The sequence below is a fragment of the Hydractinia symbiolongicarpus genome, chromosome 12 (genome assembly GCF_029227915.1).
Source record: "Hydractinia symbiolongicarpus strain clone_291-10 chromosome 12, HSymV2.1, whole genome shotgun sequence".
Classification (NCBI taxonomy): Eukaryota; Metazoa; Cnidaria; class Hydrozoa; order Anthoathecata; family Hydractiniidae; genus Hydractinia; species Hydractinia symbiolongicarpus.
This window is the reverse complement of record NC_079886.1, coordinates 10,399,663-10,414,788: the sequence shown is the minus strand read 5'-3', so window position 1 is coordinate 10,414,788 and position 15,126 is coordinate 10,399,663. Positions and strand designations below refer to the sequence as shown.

Here is a 15,126-nt window from a genome sequence, read left to right as displayed (position 1 = left end):
GAAATTATACGCTCTTTAAAACTGTATAACCTGTTTACGAAGAATTACTTTTTATGATAAATTTTCTACTTTTTTATTGCCATTTTTTTAAAAAAGGCGCAAAAAGGTCTGTAAAATATATTAAGTATTAGTAGATTGAAAGTTTGTTTTAACAAGGAAACAAGGACAACACGAGAAGCTGTATTTGTTAAAAATGCTATGTTACTACATTTAAGAAAATAAATAATACCTCTAAAAAGATTTTAAAGTCATCGTTGTTGTAGAGAACTTTTCTGTCATTAAAGTGATATTTAAGATAATTTTAGATGTTGTTTTTGTCCTCAGAGCTCATAATTTTTTCACATTAATTCGACTTTGTGTAAATCACTAAATTCAAATATCAAAATCAAAATCGTTTTGTAGCCCGTTTAAGTTGAAGATATGAAAGAGGCCTATTTTAAGAAAACTACTAGTCGCATACGAAGTTAACTCAGCTTGTATGAAGTATATGTACTCAGCTAATTTCTTACAAGGCCTTGTTTTAGAAAAAAGCAACCGCGCAGAATGAAAATAGCAGTAATACATGCTTAAATCAACGCGCGAAAAAGAATCACTTTTGCGTGGTGAAATGGTGAAAATTACAAATCTTCGATTAATGTTCAAAGCAATATCTTTTAATAATCCATTGTCTCGCTGCACCGTATTTTTTTAGCAGCCTTACTTATTTTATCTTCTATATTTTTATAATCTCGGACCTTTTACGTTCCCGTTACCAGCGTTTGTTGCTTAATGTTCAAGCTGCTAGAACTGACTTGGTGACTTAATGGCAAAAAAGCCCCTGGAGACGAGGTTGATTTTAGGTACAGGTAGTATCCTAAATTTGGCTAAACCTTTGCCTCAAGAATACTATAGGGGTCGAGTAATAACCGAATTTCACTTACTGAGAATTTTTAAATCATTGTGAGTTTTACCACAAGATTTATTGAAACACAACAGACGATATTTACCAGAATATAAATACATAATGTCAACGTACTAAAACCCAGGCAAAAAACACCAAGTTGTGGACATAAAACACAAAAGAGTTAGCATATTTATTATCTCTAAATGCAATTTTATATTTTTACAAAAACAACCAATACCGTAACGTTATTTGAAAGCGCAGTAACTCCCAAACATATGTTTATCAAGACCATTCATCTTTTTCTCTTGAGTTAAATAGGTGAGAAAAAACAAGAATTTTAATGAAAAAAAAGTGGTAAACAGCTTCCTTAATTTGGTGACTACAATTAACAGGAGTATTTTATGAAGTAGTGACCAGCTGTAATACTTTAATAGGTTAAGTGCTGTTTCGATTCTCCTTTTTAATTCTGCTTTCCATATAGCCTCAACTAATAAAAAGCCACAAAAGTCAAAATAACAACCGTTTCGTACCCCTTTAAAACTCTACTCGCGTTTTAACAAAGAGTTATGCGCAAATCAAAAACATATTCACTTAAGCCCTAAAAAAATTTTTTTGAAATTATCCTGCTTCTAAATATAAATAAACTGAAAACAGTTAAATATAAAACTCACCACTGATTGGTGTATGTGTATGCCTTTGAACCAATCAAAAAATGCTAGCAAAACAGCAAGACGTTAATTAATTAATGATTAAAAAAAGATATTAGTATCCGACGAGAGATAGCAATTGTAATAAGTGTTTTTTGTTTTTGAGGCTACTATGAAAACTAGACGAAGTGTTAGAAGTGGATAATGCATAGCAATAAATAATCGTGACTTGTACTGGAAGTTGAACTGGATCACGGAACTTAATTTATTTTAGTGTAGAATTAGCTGAATGCAGAAACATAGCATAAAGAATGACGAGGCTCTCTGTTTGTTGTAAGCAAGCTGCGCATGTTTAATTGTAAGTTAGAATTCATCCTATGATCAACCAATTAATCCAGCTATACGCCCAATTTCAACTTCCATAAGGTATATATTTATGCGTGAGGAAGAAAATTATTTTTAAAATCAATACAAAAACTGTACAAAGTAGAAATAAAACAAAAATGTTCAAATTAGTAAAAAAAAAATTAAAAATCACATTAAATACAAATTTTAATAATTACAATCACCGATTATTAATTCGTTATATATTATGCAAACAATATCACTGTGTGCAACTGGCGAAATTCTTGAAACACTATCAGCGAATCAATGGTTCAAAAAATAGTCACTGGCCAAAAGATCGCCTTGGAAATACAGCTGCAATAAAAACTATACAAAAATATGTCTCCCGCTCTCCATAGGTATATGCTACAACAGTTTCTATAAAAAGAAATCTTGTTCATCGCCACCGCTAGCTCCACCACCATATGATTTTTGTTGAGGTTGATAAGACGTGGTTGGCATGCTAGATTGGGGCGGCGGTTGATATGACTGCATTGGTTGGGAGGAACCAGGTTTCTCGTGATCTCTCAAACGGTTATACTCAAGATGACTAGTGTTGATAAAGTAGTATAACAAGAGAAGGAAACCAAGAAGAACAACTACAATGACGACAATCACAACCATTACAATTATGTGGTTTGCTGTGTCCAGGGTTGTTACAGTAACAGAATTGTCAAGACCGGGTGATCGAGTAAAAAATTGTCTTGCTGGACCAACAGTAGGTAGTGTTCCTAAATCAGGCACAGCATTCATGAGGTTAGCTGGTAATAAAAGACAGACGATGCAGACAAAGACTGTTTAGTTTTTTATAAAACTTACCTGGAGTGGGAAGGGAATCTCCACATTTAAGTCCAGCCGTTGGGTATGATCCTGACGGATTTTGCTCACCACTCTTTTTTCCCTGGATCAGCTTAAACATGTCAACTTCTACTGACTTTCGATACCTCTTCATCGCAGTTGGTAACGGATGAAACACCAGCTTGGCACCGCTCATACAACCAGTGTAACCGGTCGGCATATCTCTATCGAACTTCCTTTTGATAATTTGTCCAACAGAAAACTTTGTCAGATTACCAAACATGTCTTTCGCTTCTCCTTGAAGTGGATTTGTTGGGTCTATCATTCGATTACTTACATTTGCGCCGGTCATCAATTCATAGTTGGGTACGTACAAAAAGATTTCATCGGTGGTAAACTTTACTCTCGCAATGTTATGTTTGTTATTGTTTAACTTTCGAGATCGGATCCTTAAGATTTCCGTCTCCGTGTCAATTAGGGTATTGCCAGCCTTGGTTATTTTATTTTTAAAGCTGTAGAGAAGAGTTAAGTAACCATCCTGTAGGGCCAAAGAAAAATGACGATCATTGGTGCCTTCCAGTTGCAGCAAAGCCGCGTTTTCTTCAGTTGTTTTAAAACCAACCACCATCACAGCTGTAGCCACAGGTTCGCTTAAATTAGCTTGGATGAGATCATACACAATACTGCTTCCAGTAAATTTCTTTGGGAGAGTTTCTAAACGTAAAAGAGCAATTCCGTACAATCCAATGTGAGAAATTGTGTAAAAAATTAAAAGCAAGTGCCAGATAAAGCATGGTGTGTGGTTAGTCACTATGTCTGACTGTCTGACCTCTCATTAGAAAATAGGGTTTCGTTTCTTAATATTTGGGTTTTAGGACAAAAAACCAAGAAATTATTTATGAAAAATGATTCTTTATTATTTATTATTTAGCGAGATATCAAGGTATTTACGGTTCTTCGCATCGTAATGCAGTTAATTTGCGACACACAAAATAATGCGAAATTGCGCTCTTCTTCGCATTTTTTCTGTCCGCATATGTGATTTTGTCTAATTAAGGGCTGGTAGGAAAAAAATCATACCATTTTGGCAGAACTTTCCATCAAATGGAGAGACTGAGCAGTTGCATTTGAACGAATCGTACTCATCGATACAAGAACCATAGTTACAAGGTCTGTTTAAAATGACACAAGCCGACCCGCATCCAGGATACACACCATAATCTTCTTGTCCGGTAGCAATAGTTCTAATATCGTGGATACGGCCATTTACATACTAAAATAAAAATTAACACAAACTTGTTATCCCCTAATACCAAACACACAGATCATGCTACAGAAATAGGATTGTTTTGGTATGAGATTCATACCAAAACAACTGATTAAAACCCCTTCTTCTAAAAAATGCTCTGTGAATTCAATAAACACATAATTTTTACAATTTCTTGGCCTACTATGAACTTGAAACACCTACCAAACTTCTAATGCACCCAACAAAACCGTGCTTATCGTGGTTACTGCCTCCAATGTAAACAGGTTTGTCGTCAACATTAAATTGGACTGGATCGTCTTGCAAGGGTAGTCCCTGTATCATTTGTACACCATCGAGTGTAACATTTAATTCTTTTAAATTGAACATGACATCAAATTCATGCCACTGGTTGTCATCTAATGTTCGACCAATGGATGAAATATCAACATCTTGCTTTATGTCACCAAATCCGAAATTGAGATGCACACGTATCATCGTTTGTGACCATATCATAACTTTAAGATAATCTCCAGAAAATGGTCCATGCGCATGGGCCATTACCATGTAGTGATATGCAACTGATGTTTTAAAATCGAACGAGATTCCACCAGCAAATATATTATCAAACGGTTGGTCAGGGTGGTCAACAGTTAAATATGACCATGGCTTTCTAAATGTTGCAGCGATATGTCGTGATCCAAAACCAGAACAACGCAAGTGACCAACAAGTAAAAGCGCTTCAGAACTTATTTCTCCCGAGTTCAAGACTGACTGAAAATTTACTTTTCTGACAGGCAGATGTTCTTTGATAGTTAAGTTGCCTTCATCCTTTAACGTTTGGTCGCTCAAACTATCGCAGTTACAATACTTATCTCGATTAGCACAAGAATCTGTTATACCACAGGCACAATAACCACGTTGTCCATGGCCTCCACCCCAATAGTAATGTAGAATATCATCTCCACCCATCCAATTCACCTATAAAAATTTAAAAAAAGATTTTTTAAAAATAACATTATAGAATTTCATGTCACTGATTTTATTAAAAATTTCAACCCCTTATGCAAATTTAATAGGCCAAAAACCTTAAGGTTATCACTACACCCTGGATAAATTCACAGGTTTGACAAGATACAGGATTAGCTCCTTAAGAAAATGTTGGAACTTCATGAAAGCTAAATTTGCAATTTGTAAAGCCAATACTACAACTTGAGTTTGTGCGTTACAAGTTAGAAAATTATCAGCTTTTGAATTAAACTAGCTTTGAAATTGCTATGCTATTTGTCACTTTTGAACTAGATAAATTTTCTGGTCATAATGCAGGTTGTGTTTATTTTAAAAGATAAAAAGGACAGCAGAACAGAAAAACAGAAAAGACAAGACACTACTGCCCGCAATTGTACTGGACAACACTATCAGTTGAAATATGTAATACAATGATTATGGTAAAGCATAAAAAAACAACCTTTGGGGGTCCCTCTGGTGACTGGAACATGGGTGTTCCTTTACATGTATATTTGATCAGCTGTTCGCAATACTGGCTGTTCATCACCAACTCTCGCATTTGTGTTATACTGGCTGCATAGTTGAGCTCAACAGAATTAAAACCAGTTGACGTTAAGACAGGTCTGTCAGCATATTGTGTGTTGTTAATTTGTGTTGTTGTGCTTTCCACAGTGTTGCCGAGATCGCACAGGGTTCGGACTGGCTCCATTGGTCCCATACCATCAAAGTCAATAAAGTAGACATCGCTACGACGCTCACCAGACTTCCGTACGCCAGCACATGTATAATTGAAGCGAGCTAAAAAATTTTTTGAAAAGTCATGTTACTTGCTAATTTCTGTTTACTTTGCAGGAAATTGTTCGAGTTTGTATTCTATCATTCTAAAAAACTAATATTCTTTATTTTTTATTTTTGCTTTAATCATATAATTTTATTTTCCCACATTTTAAAAATGCTTTGGATCCTTAACATGTCGATGTCTTCTCCGTTTCAACAGTTTCTTCTTTGCTACACTCTCACTTAAATTTGCATTGATGTAAAGCATTAGAAATGCTTTAAAATGTGCTTCTCCACAGAGTTGACCTTAATGTATTGTTGTTGCTCTTAAGAAAGACTTTGGGAGGGATGATTATAATAAATCTAGCAACAATATTTGATCTCATTCACAGCTTTGTTTAGAGGATTTTTTACTATCTTTATGTCAAGCATAACAACCTCATTGCTAGAGCTTTTTTGTCATTCACCGCAGTGCAGTGCTAGTTCGAAAAAGAAAAAAAAACACTGAGGACTATTAGAAAGTGAAAGCATTTTCCATAATTTTAAAGGCTTTTTTAGATAGTTGATACAAAGGCTGTTGATGATGCAATGGATGCCAAATTGTAAAAGTACTGCCCAGATAAATGCTAATAATCTTTACTTTATCTCGAGTTTCCTTGCTTGTGTTAACTCTAGGATGCAAAAATTTTACTTGCAATATGTAAACTATAGTAGCCCTATTTCTGTCATGAAACAAAAGATCAATTTTTCGTCTACTGGTTAATTTAAAAATTCAAAATGGTCTCATAAATTCATTTTTACGTAAGAAAGTCCTTTGAACTATACTCTTAGTTTTTTTCTATATATATACATTAAATTTTTAATAAGAGCTTTAACTTTATTTCGTTTGTGCCTTATAAAAATGCAAAAAGAATTGCAAAAAGGTTTTACGTTTTTTATGATGTTTTGAGCATTTTTTTCTAATTAAAAATTTTTGTTGTTACTCTGCAGATAAGTTAAAGGTAGCATAAATCGAGTGTGTTATGTTTAAAATGGTACAATTAAAAACATAAATTAAAAGTATAAATACCTCTGTGACATGTAGATCCTTCATAAAGGGTATCACGACAATCACAAACAATATTATCTTCTGTCTGGTTACACTTTCCACCATTTTGACATGGGTTTGGATTACAATAATCTTTCAAGCTGCATTGATTATATAAAACCCCAATGTCTGCCAATGGAAAATATTCATTGGAATTTTTACTTACTCTAACCCTCTCAAGAACATCATCATTTATTTTGATGTCACGCATGCAACCAGTGAAACCAAAACCAATGTTAACATATCCATCAAACTTGAAATTTTCACTTAACATAGATAACCTAGTCTTTCCATCAACAGTAAACCTAGCCGTGTATGCTCCACCTTCTGTCTGTTGATTGTCAAGCAGAAACGATACATCATGCCACTCTCCATCATGATAGCCTGTTTTTGCTGTCTCGATAATTTGCATATTACTGTCAACATCTACCCCAAGGGTTACACGCCCTTTACGATCCAGTCTTAATTGGATCCGTTCCCCAGTTCCTTTTGTAGTGTAGTTTGTTAAAGTTTGAGCTGATACTACTGTTCGAAACTTCAGCTGAACTTTCATGGATTGTATAGTGTAGTTCTTTAGCAAGGCAATATGCACAGCACTGGATGGAAAGAACATAGGCCTGTAAGGTGGAGTGGGAACAGAACAACGTCCTGTTTGAAATTTACCAATTGTTTGCATTCTGGAATTCGAAACAAGGAAGTTGATTTCTTTTGCGTTATCCTCTGGCCAGTACTGACTGAAAGTTGCTTCGCTGAAACAAGCAGTTATACCTTTCCTGGACAAGGATTTTTTAGTGCTTAACTCAGATGTAGCAAAGGAATAATATCCACCAAATGTAACCATGGAAACAGACAATTCAGTGTATGTAGGAGGAGATTTTACAAAAGCGGATTTCTCCATTTTCCCTTGACCTCTGTCAATATATAATATACTTTCTCGAATGTTTCGAATAAATTCTACAGTGTGCCATTTATCATCTGCTAAATCTTTTCCAAGATACATATCATAAAAACCAGCAATTGGTCGCAGACTATTTTCGATCCCACGGCCATAATTTGCTGCCACTCTATAAAACAAAAAGGTCATTCTGAATACTGCTGCAATAGTTGGACCATGTAATTTTTTTTTAAGATATGGTAACAACTTCTGACACATATAAAATCTTAAAATCTTTTTCTTAAAAATGTTTGCTTTAAGAAATTTAAAAAGCAACAAAAAGTTCAAAACTGTATTTTAGTACATCTCTATTTTGTCTTGTTGAAGCAGTCCTAGCTATAAAAGGTGTTTAATCGCTCCCAGACGCCTAACAAGCACCTGAAAGATAAATTAGGTGCGTAAAAGATTAAGCTATGTTTGCTTTGTTAAAATCTTAAGAAGATTCAATGTGTGTGTGAGGGGCAATGGTGACATTTATTTTATCCCCTTAAAAATAAGTGATCAATTATATCTCACTTGCTAAACAAAAAAATACTTATTCTTACGTCAGTCACAATGTTGATCAATGAGATTTATTTGTGAATCCATTGCATTATACTTTTAAGTTTGAGGCCTAATAACTTGGAAACGAGTAAAAAAAAAACTGATGTCATCTCCTGTGCATGTAGAGACAACCTGGGACCAAAATCATCAATTAGTCAAACAAATTTCTAAAGTTGGGTCAAAACACTGTTTCTAAACAGATGGGTTAATGACATTATCAAGAAACCCTTAAGCCTTATTATCTCTGTAACCCTTTAATAAAATACATGATCTTGACATTTTATTCAACAGTGTTTCAAGCTTTATACAACAGATACAACAGGTATACAATACTTTGTCTAAAACCTTGGAGAACAAATAAAACCTATTGCGCAGGGATTTTGTCTGTTGCCCATACTTTAACTGCCTTTAACTCCATCACATGACCATGTTTTCACATGCTGCAATTTGGAGCTACATTTACGTGCACCTTAGCATGATCTGTTTCTTTTAAAGATTTTAGGTGAAAGCAAACAGATCAAAGTTAAAGTTGGTAATCACTTTTATATTGTCTCTCCCAAATTCCAAAAAAGTAATTTTTCTAAAACTTTCAGCAACAAACACATCCAAAGTTCAAGAGTGATACCAGCATCTAAACTTTCTATGGAGCTCAATAAAATCACTGCATCTTATTCATAACAAGAACTGTAAAGTAAAATTGCCACTGGTTTGTTTCATTTTTGAAAAATATGCCAAATTTATAAAATATAAATTTTTCATTTAAACATTATTAAGCAGTTAATGTTTTTCTCTTTTTGATGCATCAACTACAATCCCTGGCTAAAAACTGTTGCCAAATTAGTGCAAATTATTGAGGAAATTTCTATATTAGATTTACACAATTTGAACTTGTCAAAGTTCACCACAGACTAAGTACCTAGGATCATATGTTATTTGGTAAAATCCAAACTCCATATTTGGGCACTTTGTGGCACCTGCTGTTGGTTATTCTGCAACAAAGCCATGTTAAAAATTGTAACTCATTCGCATTCTAAACGCTGCTTTGTATAATATAGCTTTACATACTAATGTGTGATTGTGTAAATAAGTGGATATTCCTTAATTTTACATAGTATCAAAACATTTACCTAGTTAAGTGGGTTTTGAATTAACTCCTTGCATAAATTTTACTTTAATAAATTTACTGTCTTAAATTTGGAATGCAGGTGGTAGATAGATAGATAGATAGATATAGCCAATAGATAGATAGATATAGCCAATTTTTAAAGTGTTTTAGCGAGTAATCCAGAAATTTGAAATAGTAACCGCAAAATTAAAATTGGGAAATTCAGGATCTACCTGTGTGTCTTAGTGGAGTTAAAATTCCACATTCTTAGATGCCTTAAAACAGTTCAATTTCATACTAAAGCATCAAGGCATACCATGGTTTTAAATCTTAACATTTCCCACATGTTTTATTTCCTTCACTGATAATCCTTTCATATTTTCCTAAGAAGTCAGCCTTCGAATTTCACTTAAGCACTCGGCAATTGCCGAAGTAATTGCCGAAGTATTAGCAGTTCATTCGTCGACTGTTGTAGTTTCCCCTTTTTTATTATCCATACTCCTAGATTTCATCAAACAGATATCGCCAAAATGACACAAATAACTTTCCACTGCCCACTTCGAAAACGACGAAAAAATAAAAAGCATATAGTCTCAATGCCATCAAATTCTCTTTAAGGGAGAATGTTGTAAAACCCTTAAACAACATGAAGGTAGACAACATGACCCCTTCAACCAATACACTGCACTGTGGTTCAAAATGGTGGAGTGACCAAGTAAGGTTGTATTATTGTTCCCAAGAAAAACAAAAACATCAGGATTAACTCAGTTGATTTGTTGATGTTTGATACTCGTCAAGGCTTGGCATCATATTTATATTTTTTTCATTTTAAAAAGTGCCGAAGAAAGTGCCGAAGTCTGCCGAGGCAATTGCCAAAGGTTTTCGGTGCTTTTGACCATTGTCTTCAACATTTTTTCTGCCGGAGGACTGCCGAAGAGATTTTGAAAAATTGCGAAGTTACTTTGGCATTTATTTGCTGAAGCAAATATATCTGAAATTCGAAGACCGGAAGTTGATAGCCAGTTATGCTCAGACAAAGTAACAATAAACTTAGGTATTAGTGAAATCGTATTCGTATTACAATTTCATTTATAACTTTTACTTATTTTATTCTTCCTAACTTATGAACTATCTTTCAACAGAATTTACTTCTCACACTCTTAACAACATTTCCTTAACACCAGTAATACAGCTTCAAGGCATTTAAAATAGATGGTATTGTCAGACAATAAAATTTAAATGATCACTAACCTTATTTTTCCTCTGTATAACTCAATTGAAAGAAAATCCTTCTTGTTTGCACCTTCAACATACAAAATTAAACCAGTGGCATGGAAGGTTTTGAATCTCAATTTAACATGATTTTTTTGTGTCGTCTTTTGTTTTTGCCGCCATACTTTGAAAGCACTCCCATCAACATTGGTCTCTAAAGGTAAGCAATTAAAATGTGTTAATTTTAAACTTTAAGGTTTCCAAATAAGCACTTGTATTGAATAAGCTTTATTTAACAAACACACTACAATTGTTCAGTATTTGTGTGTTTTTGTAAGAGGCAAAGGAACTGTTCTGATCCAACTACGGACACCAGCCCAACTTTGGATGCGGGACTGGCCCGTCTTTGGACAGGCTGGCCCGTCAAAAGACGGGTCGGTGTGTTCGCAATCGGGATGGCCCATCTATTGAGGGGCCCGGTCCAACTATTGATTGACTATTGAAGGAATCTCTTGCTTTTTAAAGTTGTATCATCAGATGGGACAAACTTAACTGTACACAAAAATCTCTTGCAATTTTAGAAAATGTGCCATAAGATAGAACAGGCCTAACTATTGACAAACAATTCCCATGCCTTTAAAAGACTGTGTCATAAAATGGGACAGGCCCAACTATTGACAAAGGACATGTTTTCAAAAATGGTAGTAAAAAAGGGACAGATCCAACTATTGACACTTTTTAGAAACAGCCACAACATTGGTCAGTTTGAAGACTCACACACTAAAGTTAAGCCTGTTTCAAATTTAAAAAAATTAAAGGCCCAACGGAGGAAAATAAATCATGAATTCTCTAAATATAATCTATTACAAATATAGCTAGCTAAAGTAATGAGCAACACAAATACAATGTCATAATTTTTTTCCTTAAAAATTGAACAAACACACAAATATTAGTAGCACAGTCGGTAGAGCGTACAATTCATTTCCAAGTGGTTATGGGTTTGATCCCCACATAATGTTGTTGCCCAGTTGGGCAAGAATTTCAAAAAAGATTTCTGTAGCTCAAATGGAGTTTAAGGACTTTGCTTGAAACTGGTGATACTGATCACATAAAATATAAATTAACTTATATTTCTTTAAATCATAGTCATAATCTTTCTGTTTCTTGAATTTATAACAAAATATTTCAATCATGGATGCCCCAGCCAAAAAACAGCCGAAAGCTGTATTAACCTCTCCCATGTTCTGGTTATATTTAACTTGCATGAGTGGGCACCCTTCTCGCAGTATTCTCTGTGGCGATGAAGGTCGGACTGACTCGTGGCATGGTTCCAAATGATCTTCCATCTTTAATTCGAGTCTCAGTGTAATGAACCAGCCGAGCATAAGAGTGTCAGCATGAAGGAAAGGGGCCGACTTTAATGCTCTCTATACTTTTTAAACAAATCAATCACGAAGAAATGAATGTTATGTAATCAGCATAATAGCCTTTTTCATTTCACCGTGTCAAAAGATAGTCAGCCTGTCTTAAGGACTGTGTTCTAAGTTGGGTCAGAATAGAACAATGCTTTCTTTGGAAAAGAACTTTAAAAATTTCAATGCTATTTTTCTTTTCCTTTGAAATATCATTACATTGCATTCACAATGAAAAATCAGAAATAGACATTAAACAATGCCATTTTACTTTCATTTTTCGGAATTTATTCTCCCTTCAATGTGTTCAAAAATCAATAATTTTGTTGACTCTGATACATCATATACTACCTTAACCTTTTTTGAATGTTAATTTTAACTTTGATATTACAGGGTGCAATTAATCTTACCTTTACCAAGAACATCAGTATATATCCAATTCTCAATAATTAAGGTGTTAATCTAGTGCATGTGCATCTCCATTAGATGTTGTAGATGTTTAAATTTATTTATTTATTTTTGTGTTAAACTTTTATCCAAAAACTTACAGAAAACAGAACATCTTTTTATATGGATATTGGATATGCAACTAGTCTATGCAACTACATACAAAGAGGGAGACAGACTCAGGACAAATACCCTGGAATCCATAGTTTGACAGGGCATCTAGTGAATTTTAATTCCGATTTTACCCCAGCAGACTGTTCCAGCAAAAAACTTAAATATGTGCCACTGTTGTTATGACTGATGTGTGGTTGAATGGTGTGACCAATCACATTTGCAGTATATTTTTCATTTTTAAAATTAGGTTGAAAGAAAACAAATACAACTTGTGGGGTAGAGAATGCTTAAAATAAGGAAATGGATTGAAAAATAAGCTAACATCAATAAATAAAAAACTTAGCTATGAATGTCAAATCAATGAAACGTGATTTTTTTTTTATAATATTAAATAATTTAGTCAACAGTTCGTATGTAGATCTCTGGGTTTTTATCAGACGTCTGTTCAACCTCGTAAAAGGTGATGATCTTGTGAAGGAAAATAAATGACCTGGTGGTTTAGCATGGACTGCTAACCAGTGGTAAGTGAGGAACAACTTAGAATTTCCCATTTAAATTGCTTTTTAACATCTCCATGGCTTTGTGGATTTGTGACTTCACAGCTTCGTATCTTATTTTTTTCAAAGAACAAAAAATGAGTAAACAGCGTAAAGTCATTGTAAGCTCCAGAATCTATTCATAAAGGATTGAAGAATTTGGTTATCTGATGTGGAAAGGCATATAAAGAGTCATCTTTTTATTAATACATTTAGAACTGGAAAACAATTTATTATGTAATGACTTATATGGACGTCAACCAGGTTACTAGTTACATGTACCAAAGTGAAAAACCCTCCCAACATTTTACACATAGGTAGCTGCTGGCTAGCTTTTTATGATTTTAAAACAACCGAGCACACCTTCTGTACAGTTTTTACGGCAAAGAAGATATGCGAAATGCATGCAACATTATATAAACGATGTTGGATAGTAATTTACCTGCAATACAACATCCTAACATAACGAGGAATACTAAAACTTTAAAGCTCAGCATCATGATTTTTCTTCGATCAACAACCATTTTGTTTATATTTTCTCCCTCGGGCGGCTTTACTTCGGCTCCCGGAATCTAATTTGTGAATTGATATAAATGATCACGTGATCCATTCTAAGGCAATGATTGGTAAGACATGAGTCATGAATGAGTCAAAAATACACTGCGTTAATTCAGGTTCTGCAAAATACAAGTTTTGGAGAAATCAAAACCAGAAAACCAGGTAATCAAACTTTTATTTGTTTATTTATATTGAAACTACACCCTGAGCATGGTATTTGTGGAAATTGCCAATTTTGGCTTTCTCTTAAAATATAGTTAGGTTCATAAGGTTGTGTCTCAGTGGGAATGCATCGTCCCCAATAAATACGTATGGAAGCATAAATTGCTTAACTTTTCTAGTAACTGGTATATTCAGTTGGGTTACGATCACTTGTAATTGCTATTCCCAAGTGCGAGCTTGCAAAAACGCTGCCGTTACTCAACCTACCATAATCTCCTACGTCGACCATAGTAAATTGATAGGAAGCATTGACCACAGCCATTAACACAATACTATGAAATTTTTTGTAGTTAAAATACATTGATCCACCTCGTGGATGGAGGACATTGAATGATTACATGCTTGCCATCCAAGGCACCTAAGCAATTAGGAAAGTCCCAGTAATGTTTAAAAGAGGCTGCAACATCTTTCTAGCTTTTCCAAAATTACCTGACATGTTTGTGTTACAATTCTCCCCACAGATGACTCACTTATACGATAACTGGCAGATATTGTTGAAAATGCGTCACCTGTAACTAGATGCCGAAGGGTGACGCATAGCATTTCTTCTGGAGGAATGGGTTCTCTTCTAGCCATTGGCTTTGTCAAGAGAGGTGCAACAGGTTGCAGTAGCTCCTCAAATTTTGTAAAAGTTACTTGTTACTTTTTGGCTATCTGCTAGCCCTAACTAACCCAGGGTTAAAAGAACTTAAAAAATTAGGCTGTACTTCTCATAATATCTTTGCTTTAAGGGACATCGAAATGGTCCAAAATATTGATAGTAAACTGCTGCACATGACACATGTATTACAGGCCTCGTCAGGAAGAAAAATGTTAGAGTGCGAGCTTCGCACGTCATGATACTTCTTAATAATTTTGAGGCGTGTGTTGTTCGCACGGCATAATTTTCAATGGCGTGCGATGGCGTGTGCTCATTTTTCTTCCATTTTTTTTTCTTGAATAATCATAGAACTCGCATACAGCAATACTAATTTTGCAATGTTTTGAAAAGCAGGTAATTTGTTGCCACGAAACTAAAATGTGCGATGCAAGTCTGACAAAAAATTGAGTTACCACCAACCCCTTTCCTGCAAACTCCACAAGGCCACTTTCCAACTACAAGGTTATACTAGGCTGCAATGCTACTAATCATGACAAAATTATCAAATTATTATAAACAAATTATCCTCATCCCAATCAAACTCAGTGTTAAGCAACCTCTTATAATAATTCT

At 34.5% G+C, this 15,126-nt stretch overlaps 1 protein-coding gene across 1 annotated transcript; it reads right to left on the bottom strand.

Moving 5' to 3' along the window:
• Nucleotides 1–1,064: 1,064 nt before the first annotated feature.
• Nucleotides 1,065–13,729, bottom strand: LOC130622631 (contactin-associated protein-like 2). Its single transcript, XM_057438114.1, has 8 exons — nt 13,576–13,729; nt 10,664–10,838; nt 6,813–7,894; nt 5,427–5,764; nt 4,184–4,939; nt 3,793–3,985; nt 2,734–3,426; nt 1,065–2,645 (listed from the first exon to the last, which is right to left on the bottom strand). The coding sequence occupies exons 1-8, from the start codon at nt 13,655–13,657 to the stop codon at nt 2,293–2,295; spliced, it is 3,672 nt and encodes a 1,223-aa protein (XP_057294097.1). The 5' UTR covers nt 13,658–13,729; the 3' UTR covers nt 1,065–2,292.
• Between the last annotated feature and the right edge of the window lie 1,397 nt (nt 13,730–15,126).

Bases quoted from the DNA above. Each gene is read 5' to 3' on its own strand.
- LOC130622631 (XM_057438114.1), bottom strand. From the start codon at position 13,657: ATGGTTGTTGATCGAAGAAAAATCATGATGCTGAGCTTTAAAGTTTTA. The intron at 7,895-10,663 runs GTTAGTGATCAT...TTTGTTTTATAG, and splicing joins TTATACAGAGGAAAAATAAG to AGTGGCAGCAAATTATGGCC. The intron at 3,986-4,183 runs GTAGGTGTTTCA...TTTTTATTTTAG, and splicing joins TTGGGTGCATTAGAAGTTTG to TATGTAAATGGCCGTATCCA.